The following is a 22,641-nucleotide window of genomic DNA, read 5'->3' on the forward strand; positions in this document are numbered from 1 at the left end:
GCTGTGGAAATTAACTCTGGATTTCCTTGCTTGTGAGTGTTCATGTCAGTGAAAGATCTGTCTTTACATTTATTGTTCTTTGGTAAAGTTCACTAATGGTTCCCCATTAAAACATTCAGTTTGCGCCAAAGTGCAAATATTTTGGCAAGAATTAAGCATTTTCAAAACACACAAAATATCTCTACACAATGCACCCATTCAATAAAGATGAATGTTACTATGAATATAGTATATACCTGCAAAATTATGTATTTCCAGCCTTTTTCCTGTATTGTTTCCTAGCTTCATTTGGATCCATTTCAAAACACTTCTGGCAACACAGTAAGATAGTGTCTACAGGAGGAACTATATTTAGAGTGCAAGCATCTAGCCTTAGAGGCCTTTAAATAGTAATAAAGAATTGAAATATAAAATCCAAACTTTCTATCTTCAGTTTGATAGCTTCATGCTTCAGAGTTCCATCAAGGGATCTAATTAACTACATCAAATTACCAAAAAATATTCCATTGTCTCAAGAAGATGAAAAAATGCTATTAAATGGGCATTTTTAATTTGATAAGAAAACAGTTATTATTTCCACAAAGTTCAATGGAATTATTAGCAAACCACATATTTCTTTTAAGAATTAGGATAAAAATGCTTTAGAGGAAAAGTGCTAAACATTTTTAATAACTGCCTTAACCGTATTGCTTCTTCAAGAAATAGTGCAGATAAGAGTTCAAAAATAGTCTTTTTCAATGAGGGTCAGGTAGCATGCTAACATACAGATTTCTCAGAGCATAAGACATGATTGCACAATATGGTTTCTGTATACAAAACATGGATAAAGCTATAAGCACAAGAGATAGCTATTTCAATAAGTGCAAATGTAGAATGTGGGCTTTCTGAAGGGGTGGCATACTGTCTTGCAATTAGTGCAGATGTACAAATTTATGACCCACCATGCAGAAGCACTTCTAGTTACAAAACAGGCTCCAATATAATCTGTTCTCGGCCATGGAGTTGGGAGTATGGCCATACCATACTGATATGGTATATAGACGATTCTTCAATGCACTTCATTTAGAAGATACTGCAGAATCTTTCCTTTGTATAAAGATAGTTCTTTAATAGCCTAAAGGAAAATCTCAAAGGCAAAACCACCAAGTAGCTTAACGTGAGATATAGAGCCACTTCCCCTTTTTCTGCACTATCATCAGACACAACACTAGTTGCAGTTTCCATTTGAGTCCCCTTCAATTTTAAGAGTCTGCTCTAAGAAGTCACATTGATAATCCCATTAGGACTAAGATGTTCATAAACTTCTAAATCTCTATGTTGTGGACACCAAAAGGGACTCCCTGTAGTCTTCAATGATTCTCTTCATGACTCACGCACTTCATCAGTATGCCTATATGCAATCACGGACTCCTCTTCCCCAACATCTATCAGGAGATCCACTGGTACATGAGGTTTGTCATAACCAGAAAACTTGTTGCAGCTCTTTAGGACAAGGGACTCTTGCACCTCAGTGTCGGAAGGCTCTGGGTTTGAAGGAATACTATTTAACTCTGTTTGGCTACTATTAGAATGAAAATAATTCTCTTTCACTCTCCGGCTTTGTTCATCATCAGGGGTCATTTCAGCAATGCTTTCTTGGATAGCCATCTCTTCTGTTTTGTTTGATATCTCCTGGGAGCTGATAGTATCTGATTCTTCACTGCAGTCTTCAGAATTAGGGGTCCGTATTTCTTTAACTTGGTCTACTTGTTCTATCACGTTTATCTCGTCACTCACCGACACTGGCTTGGATGATGATGAGGTTATGACTGAGATATATTTTGCTTCTGGTTTCGTTTCTAAAACGTTGCGCGAGTTCAAATTTCGTACCACAGTGACCTTAAAAGTAAAGAGGAGGTACTTTAGTTATACATAAATTACGTGTTCTGATGATAATCTAGTTTACTCTATAAATTAAAGTTTAGAGGCAAGACAAAATAATGCTTTAAAAGGGATACATGTGATAATTTAACTACATTTTCCTTTCAGGAAATCTGAATTCAAACAGGAGTTAAGTGGAAATCAGCAACTGACATCAGTGTATGGCTTTGATATCAACAGACCTGCTGGACCTTTTAGGTGAGATGTCACAAATTCCACAACCATCTAGCAGGGACCTAAAAGAAGTTTCATCACCCATTAGACTAGAAGAAGTAGTGGTATGTAAACGAGAAGGAAGGAGGAGGAAAAAGCAGGGAATATTCCTCTTACTCCTGTTATTTAAGCAATCTTACAAGCTTCAGCTACAAAGGAAGTCAAATCCAGAAACTAGCCATTTTTTTCCACCAACTTCCAGCCCAGCTACTTCACTTGCAGAAAGCTGGGCTTTTTAGGTTATTTAGGCTTTGTCTACACCACCACTTTTGTCAGTAAAACTTTTATCGGTCGGGGTGTGAAAAAAACATCCCCCTGACCAACGTAAGTTTCACTGGCAAAAGTGCTTGTGTGGACAGCTATGCCTCTCCCGTTGATAACAACGCTCTTTGGGGTGGTTTAATTATGCCAGCAGGAGAGCTCTCTTCTGCAGGCAAAGAGTGGCTACATGGTAGACCTCACAGCGGTACAGCTGTGCTGCTGTAAGGTCCGTAATGTAGACATAATCTCAGTCTTACAACAACATTAGAGCCCTAAAACATCCCTTTTATAATCTTTAGGTATGTTAAAAGTGATATTTCTCCTTGACAATTAATCCACAAGAAGAGCACCTGATATGCTTTGGCTGATTTTAACTTGCCTTAACTGATTTTAACTCTCTAAATATGTGTCACTTCTTTCTGTTATAATGGAGACAAGTATTCAAGGTCTAAAGCTGCTAAAGAACAGTCACAGAAAATATAGGGAGAGACCAGGGATCAGGAGTATTCATGTATCTCAAAGTAGTTATGAACTGCTGTAGTTAATCCCTAACTTTTTGTACTGGGGTGGGGAAGAGAATCTTACATTGCTACTTCTAAGAGGACACAAAATAGTTAAAAGTCCAACATGTTAAAAGTATCCTGGTCCTGGAGTGAACACAAGGCTCAAGTCTCTACATTCTGAACCAAATCAGAATTAACTCCCTCTCAGGTACTAAGAAACTGGATGTTAAGATCTAGATATACACTAGATAGAAATAGGAATTGAGATCTGTGTAAACACAGAGCTCCTCCCTTCACTCTTAAAATAATGTTATGCTCTGAAATTCATTTAGTTCCTTGGAGCAGCTACAAATCCAACTCCAATCTCTCTTATAATTGGAGGGTAAAGAGAGAGAATTCCACATTTAAGCCTGAATATGAACCACGGGAATTAAACTGAAATGAAATTCTGTAAAAGCTATTAGCAACAAGAGAACAAAATGTGCATCTGCGATAATGGGTAAAACATCTGCATGATGGCTATATTACAGCTTCCAACATTTTAGCACCAGCGTCAAAGATCTCTAAATTTTTTCTAACAGTAGACTATGCCTATGAGTGAGGAAGGGAGCCTTAATCTTGATGTTGTTCTTAACAGATGTTCAGAAGGGACCATTATCATCATCTAGTCTTGAATTCCTTTGAGTTTGCAGTGTTGTGTTATAATATAGCTCTTTATACTGCCTCTACATTACACAGTCATGTTAGCAATGGATACTATGGTGACAGAGGCTCTCTTTATAAATGCTGAGAGGTACTTGCAGCTACGGCTTTTGTAACAGACAGTAGAATAAACTTCTCTGCAGTTAGTTTTTGAACAAAGCAAGCCCTGGTACACACATGGTATGTCTATACTGCAATCAGATACCAGTGGCTGGCCAGGTAACTTGGACTCGTGGGGCTTGGGGTGCAGACTGAGCTCTAGGACTCTCCCCCACTCACATGGTGCTAGAGCCCAGGCTCCTCCCTGAACTTGAATATCTACACCACAGTTAAACAGCCCCTTAACCCAGGTCACCTGGCATGGGCCAACCACAGGTGTCTAATTGCAGCGTAGACATACCCATAGACATACCTATTTCTCTTGCCATAAAACAAGGCGGTAATTAGAAGGGGAAAAAACCTCCCCTAAGCAGATGTTTCCTATCACCCGATAGATTTACTGAAGCTAGGTCTAAAGGTTCCTTATAAAATATGACTCTGACTTCAAAAGAATTTAGCAATTCAAGGAGTCCAGCTCCCATGACATACTTAAGCACCACTCCTCCCATCACAAATGCACTTCCAGTAACATAAGAATAAGTGCAATTAAGATATAAGTTAATGTTTTAAGAATGGATACTAAGGGCTTGCCTACACTTGCAAGTTAGAGCTTATTAAAGCAGCCCCAGGCGCCCTAACTTCCAACCCGTCCACACCAGCAAGGCACTTAGAGCGCCTTGACTCTGCAGCTGAAGCGCTCCTGGTAGTCCACCTCCACGAGAAGCATAATGCTTGTTGCGCCTCGGCTGAAATGCCCCAGTGTCAGTGTGAATGAGGTGTTGCATTACTGCGCTTTGATTGGCCTCCGGAAAAGTCCCATAATCCCCTTAAGTCAAGTGGCCACTCTTGTCATTGTTTTGGAATCGGCTGTAGGAATGCGGATATGCCCTTTCAAAGCTCCGTTTGTTTCTGACAGCCGGCATGCTTATCTGCTCCGGTACAAAGCAAGCCATTAGTGTGGAATATTGCTTGCTGTAAGTGTGTGAGAGAGGCGGCAGCAGGGGGGGAGGTGTGAAGGTCTGCACTTACAAGACATCATGCTGACACACTCAGCACCCCAAAACCCCACTCTCACCCCCTCCACATACACACAACACACTCTCTGTCACACTCCACTCCACCCCACCCCACTCCCACCCCCTCATTTGAAAAGCACACTGCAGTCAATTGCATGCTGGGATAGCTACCACAATGAACTGCTCTTTGTGGCATTGCAAGAGCTGCTAATGTGGCCACGCCAGTGTGCCTCCAGCTAAGTGTGTAAACACTCGGCAGCGTTTTCCCTGCTGCGGTCTCCGAAGGCGGGTTTAACTCCCAGCGCTCTTCAGCTGCAAGTGTAGCCATGCCCTGAGTACTTAAACCTGGTCTACTGGAGTAAACTCATTAGTAAGGAGAAAGTCTAGTATTAAAGGAAATACAAAGCATCTAGTTGGAGTAAAAAGCTTACTGGTGTATAAATTCAGAGCACATATAACATCATGGTGGAAGGATAAGACAAGTGCAAAGAATTTAATTTAAGAACCCATACAGATATTGTGACAAATAAAGGCTATTTAGTTAGTTAATATTGTGGCTATACAGTATGCAGTTTTGTTTACTGATGTTTGTTTTCTCCTACATGTTGCCCACTAGTTATTTCAATACAAATATCAGCTATAAGACTAAGCTTGTTAGATATTAAAATGTGCTACACAATAACAGACTGACACCAAATGTGCTACTGAACAGTACTGTAAACTTACCAAAGACTTGGGTAGTTCAATTTTTCTCTTCTTTAGTTGCTTGCAAAGACAATACACTGCAAAAATCAGTCCAACGCCAAAGACAACGGTAACACCAATAATAATACTTTTTAAGTCTAGAAAGTTAAAGCAAAATATAGTGAGAGGTTTGGAAAACAGGACGTTGCTCTTTCACAAAAATCATAAAATAGAAATGGCACACGACCTTTAGCGCAACTAAATCCACAAATTAGGGTTTTCACAATTGAGTGTATATTTTGGAATTAAATGTATGATTTGGTCCAAGAGAATTCTTTAAAAAACAGCTTTAGGGTTTCTTTTTATTGATGTTTTCTTTAATTATGAAAAGGACAAGGAATGCATGGGCAAATTGTAGCTTTTTCTGCTCTTTAGAGAGATTCAATGTGGATAAATAACTTGACATTTTTAAAAAACAAAGTGCTCCAAAACACAAGAATTGTAGAACTACTGATTACAGACATAGGGGTAATAGTGGAGTTGGTCTCTTACACAGAATTGGGCTCAGCTCTCCTGTGTGCCCAAGTTTGCTGTAAGGAGGAGGATGGGGCTGTCCCAAGAGTTATGAATGAGAGAATGCCAAAGGCAGGAGAATTCAAAACCCAGTGTTGAGAAAACACATAGTAAGGAAGATTAGCCATCCTCACTCATTTTTAAGTTTGGGGGGAGAGGGGAGACACTTGCTTTATATTTGTATCACAAGCTTATGGTTACCTTAAACCCAGGAAAGCCTACACATTTTAACTGGTTATAAATTTCCAACTGAATGTCACTTGTGCAATTCCAAAGTCTGTCTTCCAAAAACTAATTTAATGGTCCATTTTTTATTCAATAAATTACACAACTGTCTGGCTGCAACTGAAACAAATTATGGTACAAATCAAGTAGAAAATGACAGCCATACAACTGCTGGACAACGTTAATACAATACCAGTTACAAGTCTTCAGAAATATGGATCAGATTTTTATAAATCATTTTACCTAGTGGCTGTTTTGAAGGAACATGAATGCAACTTTCATTTGATTTGGAAAATCCTCGATCTGAAACCATCGATGAACGTCCTCGAGCTGAAACACAGTAGGTGGAACCGGTAGAAAACACTGGAATGTATATGCTACATGTATGCTTCTTACATTCCTCTGCTTCAAGCTCTTGGGGCTGAAAGAAAAGTAAAGTTAGAGTCAGACCCTTAATCACTTTGAACTTACAATATTGACTCAATATGTAAAGACAGTATTGTCACCTTAGAGTGTGATAACTTTTAAAGTGCTGAGTATCAGACCTGTGGCTCCTGCATCTTTGTGCACTGCAAAAGCTGTACATCTCAACTAACAGCTATTTGCAAGGCAACAGCTCTAACTTCTAGCATTATTAAGAACTCATATTAGACCATTGTGCCCATGGGTAAAATTTTCAAGAGCATCTAAATGACTTAGGCTCTTAAATCCCATTGATGTTCAAACATTTCCATTCTGAGGCTCTTTCAGTTGCTTATAACTGAGAAACTTTCCCGTCAGACTGAACTGGTTTCCACCTAAAGACAGTTTTTTTCTTTTTTTAAATGGAAGTTTGAGCATAAATGGCTTAACATTTTTTGAGAGCAAAGCTCTCATTTACTGTTAAAAAAAAGTGTTGCAAGCTTTTTTGTATTGCTTTAGTGGCTTAGTTGATAGGGATATAAATTTTAAATCTTCCACAGAGGTGGTCCCTAGACTGGATATGTGCCTTTAAACTGTCTGGTGAAAATCTGCATTGATTTCAAAATCAAGGATGTAGATGTGTACACAGAGTACAGTAATTTTTAGATTACTTAAAAACCCCCAATCTCTCAATTTTGCATTGGCACCAATTTTTGGATCATACTAAAACATTTCCCCTGAGGGCCGCTGCTTCATTCAGCGTGCAGAGCAGACTGGGTGGTGTTCAGTGAATGAGGTAGCTCAACGCACTGAAGAAAATTTGAGTCTTGCCTTATACGGAGTCAAATTCGGTGTGTCATTATCATGCAGTAAATTCATACAAGTTAATGGAGGTACTCTGAATCCACAGTGGTGACTGATTATTTGGACAGGATAAGTGAACGAGTTAGTGGACAAACACATTTATCTATGAAGATAAAAGCAAATACTGAACAGCTCCCTCCATTCAATATAAGGTTCTCAATCATCACAATGAGGGACATGAAAGAAAAACCTAAATGGATTAGGTGTCCAAAAGGCACACTTAATAAAGCAGGGGTCCAACAGAAATAATGGCATGTGACCACATGATTAAAGATTACTGCAGTGGATACTCAAAGGACAGGGCTATGGTTAAGGTTCCACATTCAACGTTTCAGGGATTCACTTTTGCATCATTAGTAGTTTTAAAATTGTTTAAAGAAATTTCTCTTGGCTGTGTGTGTAATTTAAGGTAATAAAAACCTATTATTTATTAATATATGCCTTTTCTAAAACTATGTATCTTTGTAAAAAAGGCCAAAATACAATCTGAAACTTTCAATTTAAAACATACCAGTTCTCCACTGGACCAAAAAAACACCTTGTACGTGAAGTCCTTATATTTTCTAACAGCAGATGGAAGTTTCCGATATGGGTGGCGAATCTCAACCCTGATTTGGTCTCTCTCAATTGAGAGATTTAGAGTAGGTGGTCCTATTTTTCCTGAAACAAAGGTTCACTATTAGGTTGAAGGATTTGATACAGAATTCAAAGACAAATGTAGGGCTAACAGATATGGCATTTATCATTCATTTTCAAGAGGAAAAAATTGTTTCCAAAGACATGCCAGAATATTGAGAGTGATTACACACCTCGATGGGAGGGATGCTGAGGAGTTGAGTCCTTGTTAACGGAATATATGCTTTTGGATGGGCACAAATCTATCATGAATGGGCAGTACCAGTGAGGACACTGGGCAGAAATGTCTCCCAGATGACTTTTAAAACTTAACATAGAAAAATGTAAACATATGGATGAGGTTTTAAAAAAAGTGTCAAATGGTCTAAATGGGCAAAGGTTAAGGCACTGAACAAGAAAAAGGATATGGCAACTGGACAGATGCGATGCTTGTTTACAAGTGCTTACACATCGTTATTTTGGTTAAAGGGTGGCTCGGCCCCCACACCCCACAGTGTAGCTACATTAACTAGGAACAGATGTAAGCTAAACTGTAACAAGCCACTTTTAAACCAAACCAAATAAACAAAAATTCTTCACATAAGAGTTTTCACTGGTACAAAAATGACTGGGATGGGTAATTTGAATGTAGCCAGGGGCCACAAAATCCACAAACTCTTTTAAAAAAAATTAAAATGACCTGTCAAAGAGGCTTCAGGATATAGCAGAAGATAAAGCTGTTGTGGTCGAGGAAGAAGCAGTCCTTGCTGTCCTGGGGCAGCTCGCCTGGCTGCTGCTCTGAGAACGTGTGCCAGAGCAGCAAATCCTCCACTGATACTGCCATGCTGGGCTATGTGAAATACATCTGCCTACCCACATACAGCTCCATGATCTCCAGGAAGGCAGAAAGACTACTAAAACTGGAAACCTGCTGCCTCCACTAGGTGCCAGGGAACAACCTCCTCCAGGCAGTGGAAAGAGCCTCGCCCCTTTGGCCATGCTCTTGCTCCATGCTGGCAGAGCCTCTTGCCCCTTTCCTCACTCTGGACACTGGAAGAGCTGCCTCCTCAGGCTCAGATTTAGGTGGGCCTGGGTACTAACACAGCTGACCCTGGCCTTCCCATGGTTACGCCCCTGGTTAGCAGGCCAAATAAAAATGAATCAGAGGGCCAGATGTGGCCCAGGGCTGCCAGTTGCCCATCCCTGATTTTAATTAAACCAGTGTAACTTTCTCCACATATAAGGACTTAAAATTCAGCTCTTTGACAGCAATTAGAAAAGCAAAACAAGTCATGTATACATGAGACTAAAGCACAAAATAAGGTACTATTGACTGATGAGATTTCACTCAAGTACATGCAGAATCTAAGACCACGACATTAAAACAAAGATTATTAAATATGAAAAACAATCTCAGGAATTATCAGGACAACAGGCTAGAAAGTTGCTCATAAAAAGGTAGCATCGATTTATGTAAGATTAGGCATTGGAAATGGATGTGATGAGACTACCCTAATCGGCAACAGCTTTAAGAACTCAAGACACCTAAGTTTAAGGCAAGGATTGGGCACTTAAAGGATTTAGGGAAAGGTTTATACAAAAGTTTAAAATTTATATAAGCGAAGGGCCTTGCATGTGGCACCCTTTTTTTTTTTTTTTTTGGTGTAAATCTAAATGAAATGCTATTGATTCTGAACACGCCCAAAACAGTTTTCAATTATAAAATATATATGCAGTACAGTCTTAGTTATCCAACTACAAAAAGTACATTAAATGTATCTGGATAATCCAAAAAGAGGTTGTTATATGCATAAGGACTGCAATGCATAACTTTCCACACAGGACATTATGCTCTGCAGTCATACGACAGGGGACTTCCGCTTCAAGGTAACAGTTTTGGTTGATCAGAAGATGGATAACTGAAGCCACATTGAATAGGGATCATTTCACCCAGCATTGTAATACAGCAACATCTGGGATGTGTAAGAAGGCAGTACTTTCCAAGCACAACAGTGGTCTCCCTACCCCATATTGGGGCATTGGGACAGTAGCAAAATAAGGAAAGCATGCCGCTGAGTGCATCACCAGCACCACTTCTCTTTTTAAAAAATATTTGGAAAGGTGCTCAGACATTAGTGAGGGGACCATACAAGTAACTGCCTATAAAGAGTGCTCCTAAGCAACTGTTATGCTCGTTTTTCATCCTAAACCCCAAGTTACTGCTATGATATTCTTAACCAAACGTACAATATTGCACCAGAAATATATTTATATTAATCTTTAAATTTAATAGAAGTACTATTAATTCATCTGAAGTGATCTCAAATCACTTTTCTAGATGTAAAGTTTATGTTTACATTTAAACTTACCATCCCGTCGCAGAACAAATTCTTTGGTCTCAGCATACGCAGACTCTTTTAACTCAATGAAAGCTGTAACTTTTGCCCAGTAAGATTGACTCAGTTCTTCTATTTCATTAGAGAGGTCACAATAATGTTTTGTTGTGTTCATGCAGGTGCTGACTGGCTTATATTTCCCTAGCCTGTAAAATAGATTAAAGAGTAATTAATGTAATTTTTACAGTCAATGTATTACACAATACAGGTGTTAGAATGGAGACAAATTCCGTCTTCATTTACACTCATACTGAATTTCATAGGGACTGCATGATTTCACTGTGTAGAAATAAAACTTTCCTGGAGATATGGCAAAATCAAAGGAATCACTACATGAATACCTTTTAAAGAAAATAAGGTTAAGATATAATGCAAGACAGACACTTACTCATAAGGTTTGATTTCCACAGTAAAGCGAGGGGTTGTAGGCATTCTCATGTAATCCCAGTGCAATACAGTATGGAAGTTCAAGGATTCTATTTCAACCTTTGTTGGCAGAGGCACTAAAAAAAGAAATCAAACAGAACAATCAGTACCTTGACGGAATAGCTTTGTGTGATGTACGAGAACAGCCATCAATATTCTTGAAGTATTCAGAAGACAATGCATTTACTGGAAGTTACTTCAGAAGTCATTAGAGATAAGACTCTGCTTGTTGCCTACACAAATAGGGCAGAGTCTGTCAGATTGATTTGCTGTTCTTCTTACAAGAAAAGGCAGTTAATCCTTTTTGTCCAAGATTGCGCTGAATGCCTCAGAGTTTCTCTTTCTTCTCTCTCTTTTCCTATATTACATTCTCCCACCTCCAGTATATATTCTGTCTCTTCTTCCACTGCCTCCACTCAAGGGGCGGTCTCTCTCTCGCTCTCCTTACAGGATTTCATTAACCGGACACCACACACAAACTCTGCTGCCAATCATCCCACTCACACAGAGGGTTTGGAAATATCAAGCTCCTGAATCCCAAGAAGAATTAAGCCTAATAACTAAAGGCAAATATGAAAGATGAAGCCCCATCCCACACTGGCTGGGGTAATGGCCCTGGGGATACACTATCTCTTATTCCTCCAGCTGCTGGGTAAGGGGATGATGCTGTTACGGGACCCACCTTCAAAGGCTGCCTGTGGGACGTGAAGAGGAGCATTTACTGTTTCTTTCTCTAATCATAGATGTCAGCTCCTGTGATGGTTGTCGAATCCCCACTATTCTACTCCTTTCAGCCTCTTGGCTGCTGCAAGGGGTTTGTGTCCTCACTATTCTATCTTCTGGTCTCCATTTTTGGGTCCCCAGTTAAGTGAATGGCTTCAGTTTCTAGCTCTGAGCTCGTAATTCCTAAAAGCAGTGAAACTAACACAATTCTTTTCAATGCTACTACTGTCTACAGGGTTCTGAACAGTAGCAGTGAAAAAACTGACAAGACTTTTGTTGTTAGTCTGCTATAGCTTTTAACAGCTTTGAGCAGCAGCAACACTGGAGTCCTAAGCAGACTAGGTCTTGTTTACACCCAGAAGTTACACCAATTTAACAGAGTTTTAAAATAATTCAGTACAACTGTTTGTACAAAACCCAATATTAGCAAGTTTAAATTGACTTAACTTGCCCCTGTAAATATGCTAACAAGTTATCAGTAGAAGACAGATTTAAAATTGATTTAAGTGTCCACACAAAGTTGCACTGGTTTAACTACATCAGCATTTAAAACAAACAAAACCAAAAACAAACAAAAAAAACCCCAAACACCAGACTATTAGTTAAAACAGTGCAAGGCCTGCTTAGACCAGGCATAAATGGGTTAAAAAAATAAATCCATAAAAATCACACCTTAATTTAAATAGTGCAACTTTCCTCACATAGACAAGCCTACAGAAAGGTTACACTGCATTGTTTTCCACAGAGTTCATGTTTGAGAGGTTACCTTTTTTAAAGGAAAAAAAAACAAACCACAAAACTTAAATTTTGCATAAGCTGATGACACCTGTTTAGGAAAACTTCCTACTTGCCCAGGGAAATGGATTTTCAGGCTCTGTCCATGCTTAGACACTTAAACGATTACAAGATAGAGGATGTAAAGAGTTTCTCTTAGAAGTATCGCTGTTCACCTGAAACAGATAGCCAGAACATAAGCAAAGAAAGAAAGGCACTGACCTGTCCAAAAGCATATTGGCCCCAAGTGATCAAAAAATTATATGCTTTTTGATGTCTCCTCCCTTACCTTTAAAGAGGGACACCAACTTGGGGGGGGGGGGGAATCACATCTATTTGAAGTGTTTATAGCCTCTGTTGGTTGAGAAGTAACATCTATCATTACTACAACTCAAAAACTGTTAAAGAGTGCCTCTCCTTCAGTTTGTTTACATTAAGCATGAAAATCTACCCAGCTTCAGCAGAGTTATAAGTCTTTGAAAAATGCTATTTGCACATACTCAGTGGAGCTTGTTAGAGGTTTACTTACTCCTAAAATCTCCAAAGTTTAATCTCCAACATAGTCCAGCCTATAGGGATCCCTACATCACAGCAAAAGCATTGGACATGCTCCCTGAATGGGGTGATAAATCCTAAATTAAGGGAGCCTTGCTTTTCACACATTTTATTATTAAAGGTATTAAAGGCAGAACTAGGACCAGAATGCGTGTCTCATAGCATTTCCACTTAGTCACACTGCTTTTCAGAATATGCAAACTATGTAGCTGGCTGTGCTGTCTTATCATCACAAGCCTATATTCCCCCTCTCCCCCCGAGTTAAGAGTACAACCCAGGATTTCTCATTTCCAACGTATTTCTGCAATCTGGCAAGTAGTCATGTAAGCTCTGACAAACTATGTGTACCATCACCCTCTAGTAGCTGGTTCATATAAGATGACAGCATACTACCGATACCACGTGTCGCTTTAGCTCAAGAGGTAGGTGTCCATGCTAGATACCTAGAAGGCCTGGAAAGCGTTCAGCAAGTGAATCAGGCTTGTGTAGTGAATGCAGCTGTCTGTAGGACATCTGATTCATCCACTGTAGAACTACAAGGTGTTGAGAGAGTGAGGAGGAGTTAGGGGACTGCAGAAAGAGAAAGGACTGCCTTCAAAGGCAACTGAATGCCACCCAGGAGAACTGGGTTCCATTCATATATCTGCTATAGACTGCATATGTGATGGTGGGTAAGTCACTTAAATGAAGATTTTCACATTGTATTCCTCATTTTCTGGGTACCCAACTTGAGACATGAGACCTTGTTTTCAGAGTTGCTGAGCACTCAACTACAAGTAAAGTCAATGGGAACTGCAGCTGCTAAGCACCTCTAGGAGCAAGATGTGGAGTTGGGAAGTCCTGGGCTTCAATTCTGGTTATACCATTGACTCACTCTGTGGCTTTGCACGAGTCATTATCTGTTTTAGTCTCCTTGTGTTTAAAAATGGGTATAATATTTACCCATCTATTTCACAGGGGTGTTGGCAGCAGTTGGTTAGTGTCTGTACATTGCTTTGAACATATACAGTTATTAAAAATGCAGAATACTCTAAAAATGGATCCTTAGTTCTCAAGTTAGGTATCCAAACATGGAAGCAACCATAATTAGTGAACACTTCAAATTATAGCCTAGGTTCCTTATCTGTAAAATGAGGAGAACTCATTTATTTCTGGACTTTAGCAAAGCTTTTGATACGGTCTCCCACAGTATTCTTGCCAGCGAGTTAAAGTAGTATGGGCTAGATGAATGGACTATAGGTGGATAGAAAGCTGGCTAAACCATCAGGCTCAATGGGTAGTGATCAATGGTTCCATGTCTAGTTGGAAGCTGGTATCAAGCAGAGTGCTCTAAGGGTCAGTCCTGGTGCCAGGTTTGTTCAATATCTTCATTAACGATCTGGAGGATGGTGTGGATCACACCCTCAGAAGTTTGCAGATGACACTAAACTGGGAGGAGTGGTAGATATGCTGGAAGGTAGGAACAGGATACAGAGGGACCTAGACAAATTGGAGGATTGGGCCAAAAGAAATCTGATAAGGTTCAACAAGGACAAGTGCAGAGTGCTGCACTTAGGACAGAAGAATCCCATGCACCGCTACAGACTAGGGACCAAGTGGCTAGGCAACAGTTATGCAGAAAAGGACCTAGGGGTTACAGTGAACGAGAAGCTGGATATGAGTCAACAGTGTGCCCTTGTTGCCATGAAGGCTAACGGCATTTTGAGCTGTATAAGTAGGAGCATTGCCAGCAGACCAAGGGACGTGATCATTCCCCTCTATTCAGCATTGGTGAGGCTTCATCTGGAGTACTGTGTCCAGTTTTGGGCCCCACAATACAAGGATATGGAAAAATTGGAGAGAGTCCAGCGAAGGGTAACAAAAATGATTAGGGGGCTGGAGCACATGACTTATGAGGAGAGGCTGAGGGAACTGGGATTATTTAGTCTGCAGAAGAGAAGAATGAGGGGGGATTTGATAGCTGCTTTCAACTACCAGAAAGGGGGTTTCAAAGAGGATGGATTTCGACTGTTCTCAGTAGTACCAGATGACAGAACGAGGAGTAATGGTCTCAAGTTGCAGTGGGAGAGGTTTAGGTTGGATATTAGGAAAAACTTTTTCACTAGGAGGGTGGTGAAGCACTGGAATGGGTTACCTAGGGAGGTGGTGGAATCTCCTTCCTTAGAGGTTTTTAAGGTCAGGCTTGACAAAGCCCTGGTTGGGATGATTTAGTTGGGGATTGGTCCTGCTTTGAGCAGAGGGTTGGACTAGATGACCTCCTGAGGTCCCTTCCAACCCTGATATTCTATGATTCTTATCTTAGAGGAGTTGTGAAGATACTTTCATAAGACCTTCCTACTATTATCATTAATACCATAGAAAGCTAATTAATAATTAGGCATTAGAAATTAATAATTCTGTATCCAGCATAGCACTTGGATGCTTTTCAATAAATAGAGCATGAGGCCAAACCTTAAGCCTAAGAAGAACACTGGATAGTTTCCTCTAACTAACCACCACCCATCCTGTGCACTGATTAAGGCAAGGGTCACGTGGTAAAAAAAACTGTTTGTGATCATGTAGTTAGAGATCATCATAATACATGTACACAAGGGCGCCAAATTAAGTTTGAATAGGAAATTTTACTTCTGGCATTTCCTACCTTTTAAATGTTTGAATTTGCAATCTTATTTTAATGTAGGTAATAGATCATAACTCAAACCTGACCTTTGCCAGATTATATTTTTGTTTACAGAACATAGCAGATAGACTTGAGGCTGTACATTAAGAGAGCCTAGACTTTGCTTCGTATTATACTAATAAGGGAAAGTAAAAAAACATTTCCCTCATCTTAAGAATGAGACCACAAAGATTTAATATGTGCAATATGCAAGGTTTGAAAGTGGTTTAGACATTCTCTAACACATGCAATGTGACATTTCAGTTATTGGAAAGAGCAGCAGATTCTCAACCACAAGAAAAAAAAGTGTCAAAGTATTTATCTATTCTAAAATGTCTAACACTAAATACAATACTTGGTGCAATAAGCCATGCAGAATATAAATGCACATTTATTTGTGTAATAGTATGTTAAACTACATACAAATATTAAGGTTGCAAAATCAAGCACTGAAAAGTTAGGCAATGCCAGAATTATGGCTGCCTGTGGAACCTTAATTCAGCCCCCTTGCACATGTATAGTCTTTAATTACATGATCATATACTATTTTTTCCACAACCCCCCTGCCTCAGTAAGTGCACAGGAGGGATTGTGCTCACTTAATGAGCAACTATTCAATGTGTTGTTTTCTCCATATTCTTCAATGTGTTCCCCCCCTTGTTCACATCCATTGTTTGAACTCTGTTCTGAACGCAGAATTTTTAGTTCCCTCATAGGCTTTCTATGGTGCTTGTCACTATGGTATCTGGTTGTTTCATAAACATTCATGAATTAATTTAGACACCCCTGTGAAATGAAGAGGTATTATTCCTATTTTGCAGATAGGGAATTGAGACACGGAAAGATTAAGATCAAAAGTATCCATTAATTTTAGGTGTCCAAGTTAAGACACCTAGAAACAGATTTTCTGAATGCTTAGGATTATATAGCATTTTATATGTTCACAGCACTACTCAGATTAGCTACAACTGCAGCTACTGAATGCTCCGCACATTAGACCCCAGGGCCTAACGTCAGGCATCCAGAAAATGAGGTACACACAATTAATGACCGCCTGTGCAAAGTTTGGTTTAGGTGACTTGCCCAGCATCATACAAGAATTCTGAGGCAGGGATAGAATCCAATTCTTCAGGGTAGCATTCAATTGGCTTAACCATGAGACCATCCTTTCTCTACCTGCAGTTCCCTACCTCATTAACTACACACCACCTTCCAACTTCTGAAACAAATGAAGAAGGGGTCCTACAGTCACTTTCACTAAAGAACACGTTCACTCCAGAGTGTGTCTATCTTGTGCATTGAACGAGGCAGGGCTCTTGTGGGAAAAAATGAGTCTTCAATTATATCATCACATATTATTATATGCACAAGGGAGGGTGAATTAAGATTGTGCAAGTAATCTTAATTCTGGCATTTCCTAACATTGGAGTGCAGACTTTACACTGACACCTGCATGGGAGACATCAGCATGGGTAGAACATATAGGTCCATTGTAGAGACTTCTGCCACTTGAACTAATGGAGTACCTAATAGCAGCACTAGACTGTCCTCTTCTATGGGGACCAGCACTAGAAGGGAATGAGACACTTTACTATCTGTGAAACCTGCTATTTGCTGACAACTGCAGAGGAATAGTGAGACTCAGGGATCATGGATTCCATTCCAGGCTCTCAAGGAGAGTGTATTGTAGTGGGCATAGACCAGAGGTGGACAAACTTAGGCCCAGGGGCCACATCCGGTCCTTCAGACATTTTAATCTGGCCTCGAGCTCCCACCAGGGCGTGGAGTCCAGGGTTTGGCCCCCCTTCATTGCTCCAGCCGTGGAGTGGGGTGCGGGGCTTGCCCCCCTCTGTGTGTGCCGTGACTCCGCGCAGCTCCTGGAAGCAACAGCATGTCCCCCGTCTGGCTCCTATGCTTAAGGGCAGCAAGGGGGCTCTGCACGCTGCCCCCGCCCCAAGTGCAGCCCACGCAGCTCCCATTGGCCGGGAACTGTGGTCAATAGGAGCTGCAGGTACAATGCCTGCGGACGGGGCAGTGTATGAGCTGCCTGGCCACGTTGCCACGTAGGAGCCGGAGGGGGGACATACCGCAGCTTCCGGGAACCGCTTGAGATAAGCGCCACCAGGAGCCTGCCTCCCCCCGCCATGCCCCAACCCAGATCCCCCTCCCGCCCTCCAAACCCCTTGGTCCCAGCCCAGAGAACCCTCCTGCACCCCAACCCCTCATCCCCATCCCCACTCCAGAGCCCACACCCCCAGCCTGGAGCCCTCACTCCCCCACACATCCCAAACCCCCTGCCCCAGCCCAGAGCCCCCTCCCGCACCCTGAACTCCTCATTTCTGGCCCCACTCCACAGCCCACACCCCAACCCCCAATTTCATGAGTATTCATGGCCCGCCATACAATTTCCATACCCAAATGTAGCTCTTGGGCCAAGAAGTTTGCCCACCCCGACAGACTCATCTGTGAATTTCCCTCAACTTTGACCCCTCCTGCCTCGTCCCCTCCAACTTGCATAGTCATGCATCTTCCTCACCCCTAGTTCTTCATCCCAGTCCCATTTTCCTCACTTGACCGGTCCCAGTCTATTCATTCAGCTCATTATCCCAGCCTGTCTCCTTGCCCAGCCAGTTCCAGTTCACCAGCTCAACTCCTCATTGATTCTGTCTCTCCTCCCACCTCCAGCCACCCCTCGCACCCACATTATCCATCTCATCTGAAGGTAACACTTCAAGATGATATTTGGGATCCCCCCAGCCCAACAAAGACTACAAAACCAAAGGGACTATAACAAAGGCCTTCTCAATTAGAACACATACAATCTTAACAGTAAGTTTCACCATGCATGCCAGCTATCATGATACTTAAAAAGTAGCAGTTTCCAAATGATCATTAGTCACACTCTTCAAGAATATTATTGCTACACATTACAGAGAACATATCATGGTCTTGAACTAGTACATTGGGGGTATATAAAAACAAACAAAATACATAATTAAACATCTCTCCATTCTACAATATCCCATCCTGCTCTGCTGGTCTAGCCACAATTCTGGGACACCAATCAATATTGGTTACAGACACAGTGGTTACTCAAAACATAAGTCTCCAATTAATACCTTAAATCTAAATAAAATGCACACAAAGTACAACAACATTTGTGATGCAAAATCATATTTAACCGTGAGAAGTCAAGCATAAAGAAGTCAGGAAATTCAGCAGTAAACTGGGGCGTACGACATACCCCGTGTAAATATACAACATGATCCAATTTACCATGGAATTTCTTGACTTTTCAGAACTATTTTCTTAGCCTTAATGTTAACAATTCAAGTGCTTACAAATAGGCACTTCCACAGCTCTAAAATCCTCTCTCATTCCTGTCCAATTCTCTCCTCCTTCCAGACTCCCATCTTTTACAATGTTAAGTACAAGTAAAACTAAAACGTATCTAACTGAAGGGCAGGTGTCCGTACTACAGGGTGGATAAAAATCAATTTTTAATTTTTTAAAAATTTTTTAATTTAAATAGGATTTTTTGATAAAATGCTTTTTGAGGGGAAAAAAACCTATCTAAAGATAGCTACAATGTATTTTAATTAAAACTCAAAGATATCTCATTATGGAATAGGGATTATAAATTCTAATTCTATACTATGAGACAATATATTCATGTAATGTTTAAGAAAACTTTTCTAAATGAGTTCCAATAGTTCACTGGTCCCCAACCTTTCTGTGGGAATAGCATATTCCTACTCCCAGAAGACTGTGGTGGGTGCCAGACCCTCTGCCGCCGAAATGCGGAAGCAACAAGAAGCGCTCCTGCTGAAATGCTGCTGAAAAATGGCAACGCTTTTCGACGGCATTTCGGTGGGCGGTTCTACGGTGTCCGCACTTGGCAGCGGCGTTTCGGTGGTGCGGTGTCCTGCGGGCGCACACAACTACCCCGGCAGGCACAACTATGTCCGCGGGCACCGCTTTGGGGACCCCTGCAATAGTTCATGGATTAGGAACCCAATCTTCTGGGGTTCAAGGGGCTTCTGTATAGAAAGATTAATCTAAATAATCTATCTACCCAATGGGACTCAGTGATCAGTCTAGAAGATACCATCAGAGATGCCTAGTTTTGCAGTTCTCAAAAATGTGGAGGTGTGTCTCCAGAGATAACATACTTGTTAACAGCAAAAATGTTTTAAAATAAATAATATACAGAGGTGAGAAATAACAGACCTCAACCCTATTGTCCCTCTGCAAATTTGTGTACACAGAGTCAATCCTTACCTCTCTCTGAAAGTGCAAAGTTTCAGAAAGTTCAATGAATAGAAGATTGTTCGGGGCGGAATAGATCTGGACAAGGAAAAGAAGTCTGGAAATAAATGTGAGAAGGGAGGGACAGGCAACAGAAACAAAAGTGAAACTGTTCATATTCCAGAAGTCTTGAGGTCTTTCTGAGTGTAGCCTTCATTGATTTGAGATCTACCATACCATTCTTCCACTAGAAGGGAAAACCTATAATGGCAGCAGGCAGTAAGAGAGACCCAGTTTGGGAATATTTTAATGAAGTTCCTCTACCTATGGGTAAGACAGGCATGCATGCAAAATGCAAACAGTGCAACAAAGAAATGCAAGGGCTACTTGCCCGAATGAAACATCAGGAGAAGTGTTCCTTCTCAGGAGAAAGCTGCGTTGAAGACCATGAAAGGAACATGTCTGAACATGCAGGGTCTTCAGGTTGGTAAACTTTTTTTATTTCATACTTCTTTCTTAAGGACTGCCTGTCTTCCTTCTGGACTATACTTGAATTCTCATATTTAAGCAAAAAATATAGCTGTTACTCTATGGTACTATCGTTTTAGATGCAGTTGTGATAAAAAAATAAATAGCTGAAATAGGCAGATCTTCCTTTTACAATTTCACCTTTAACGTAGTACTGAGTATCAGTGAATGCAATGAGTAATACTAAATGAGCAGTATGATAATAATAATTAAATAACTGCACTGACATATTTTGTTTAGGAGAATCCATCCTCAACATACAGGATTCTGAAGACTATCCACCTTCAAGATCACCATCATTTTCTATAGTTTCAGTTATCTGCCAATGATAGTGTTTCAGTCACATCATGTATGTCACCATAGCCACAGTATATCACCTGTAGCAAAAAGAAAAAAAAAAAAAACTCCATCATCCAGAAACAACCACAGATAAATTTGTGATAAGAACCAGCAGATTACAAAAAAAGGTAATTGATGAAAAAATTGCCCGGTTTGCTTATGCAACAAACTCTCTTTTCCATATGATTGAGAACCCACATTTCATTAACATGGTTCAGTCATTAAAACCAGGATACAGTCCCCCCCAACAGAGCAGATGTTGCAGGTAAATTGCTGGATAAAGTGTATGAAAGAGAAATTGAGCAGTGTGCAAGAGGTCTAGAGGGTGAAATTGTTAAGTCTGAGTCTTGATGGGTGGAGCAATGTAAAATAATCCTGTTGTATGTGCTTATGTGACAACAGAAGAAGGGAGTGTCTTCCTTACAGAAACAACTGATATATCCGAAATGCACACACAGCAGAATACTTACAAGAAGTAGCTATAAGTAAGAACTATAACATACTGAAAAAAAATTCAAATGTCTAGCATGCAGCTTAGTCACAGACAATGCTGCAAATGTATCCAAGATGAGAAGAAATTATTTAGAAGAAACTGGAGAGTCCCAAGCTAACATACGGTTGAAGTGCTCATTTGATGCACCTCCTAGCCAAAGACTTCAGTGTTCCAGAAATAAAGGCTAATGTTGTTGAAATTGCAAAATACTTCTGTAACAACCACTTTGCAACAGCTGCTCTGAAAAAGGTGGGAGGAACCAAGCTAACTCTTCCACAAGACGTGCAATAGAACCCAGTAATGGACTGTTTTAAGCACTGTATCAAGAACTGGCTTAATTGGATGACAGTTTGTGAACAAAATCATAAAAAAATAGATGGCACTGTCACAGCCAAAGTTCTCAACACTGGGCTTAAGAGAAATGTTGAAGACATGCTGAGTACCCTGAAGCCTATTTCTGTAGCCTTGAACAAAATGCTGGGAAATAGCTGTTTTATTGCTGACGCTGTTGAAATTTGGAAGGAACTTAGTGAGATCTTAAAAAGAGAAATATGCAACAACACAGTTAAATTACAAGCATTAATAAAACAAATGGGACAAACACTATCTACAGCTCATTTTCTTGCAAATATTCTCAATACTTGGTACCAGTGTCAAACTTTAACTGCTGAAGAAGAGGAGTTGGCTATGACATGGACCTCCAGCAATCACCACTCCATAATGCCAACTATAATAAACTGCAGAGCTAAGGGTGAGCCATTCAAGAAATATATGTTTGCTGATGATGTTTTAAAGAAAGTCACACCAGTGAACTGGTGGAAGTCACTTAAGCACTTGGATTCAGAGGCGAAGTGATCATCTCACTTTTAACAGCAGTAGTTTCTTCTGCTTGTGTAGAAAGAATATTCTCTTCCTTTGGACTAATTCATTCCAAGTTGAGAAATAGTTTGAGACCTGAAAAAGCAGGAAAGCATGTTTTTCTTTTCCAGATTATGAACAAACAGGAAAATGAAGGTGAAGACGACTGAGTTAACTGCAGAAGCCAATACTCAGATTCCCTGAAAGTAGACAAAACAGCATTTGTCCCAATAAAAAAGAAAAAATATGTGGCGTGACGAGCAGACAAATCTATTAAGTTTCCATGACTCCAGAGACAAGAAACAAAGGCTATTTAACTGTGTAGCAAGCAACCTAAATTCTGCAGCAAAATCCCTAGTTTATGTCACTGGAAATTCTGTGGCAGTTTCAAGTAATTAAAAAATGATAGGGAAGATATTTTAATACAAAAATGAATGCAATCAATACACTGTTCTGTATTGACATTAAAACTTTAGTACAGCTTAAAATGAACTGGATCTAATGTATAACCTTCTGGAGACTTTTATATTGACAACATATAACTGCATTGTAAAAGTTGTCAGGA

The 22,641-nt window shown here is 40.3% G+C and overlaps 1 protein-coding gene across 3 annotated transcripts in view; it reads right to left on the reverse strand.

The window, feature by feature from the left end:
- Positions 1-606: 606 nt before the first annotated feature.
- Positions 607-22,641, reverse strand: part of IFNGR1 (interferon gamma receptor 1) — a 34,985-nt gene continuing 12,950 nt past the window's right edge. The window contains exons 2-7 of one of the 3 annotated variants that reach the window (XM_084622148.1): positions 10,862-10,976; positions 10,447-10,619; positions 7,974-8,122; positions 6,440-6,617; positions 5,441-5,556; positions 607-1,878 (exon numbers count right to left, since the gene is read on the reverse strand). In XM_084622148.1, coding sequence (XP_084478274.1) covers positions 1,363-1,878; positions 5,441-5,556; positions 6,440-6,617; positions 7,974-8,122; positions 10,447-10,619; positions 10,862-10,976 — 1,247 coding nt within the window. In that variant the 3' untranslated portion in view covers positions 607-1,362. The remainder of the gene's footprint in view (positions 1,879-5,440; positions 5,557-6,439; positions 6,618-7,973; positions 8,123-10,446; positions 10,620-10,861; positions 10,977-22,641) is intronic. The other 2 variants (XM_084622149.1, XM_084622150.1) reach the window with 2 other exon arrangements.

This window comes from Lepidochelys olivacea, assembly GCF_965140295.1.
Source record: "Lepidochelys olivacea isolate rLepOli2 genome assembly, chromosome: 3".
NCBI lineage: Eukaryota > Metazoa > Chordata > Testudines > Cheloniidae > Lepidochelys > Lepidochelys olivacea.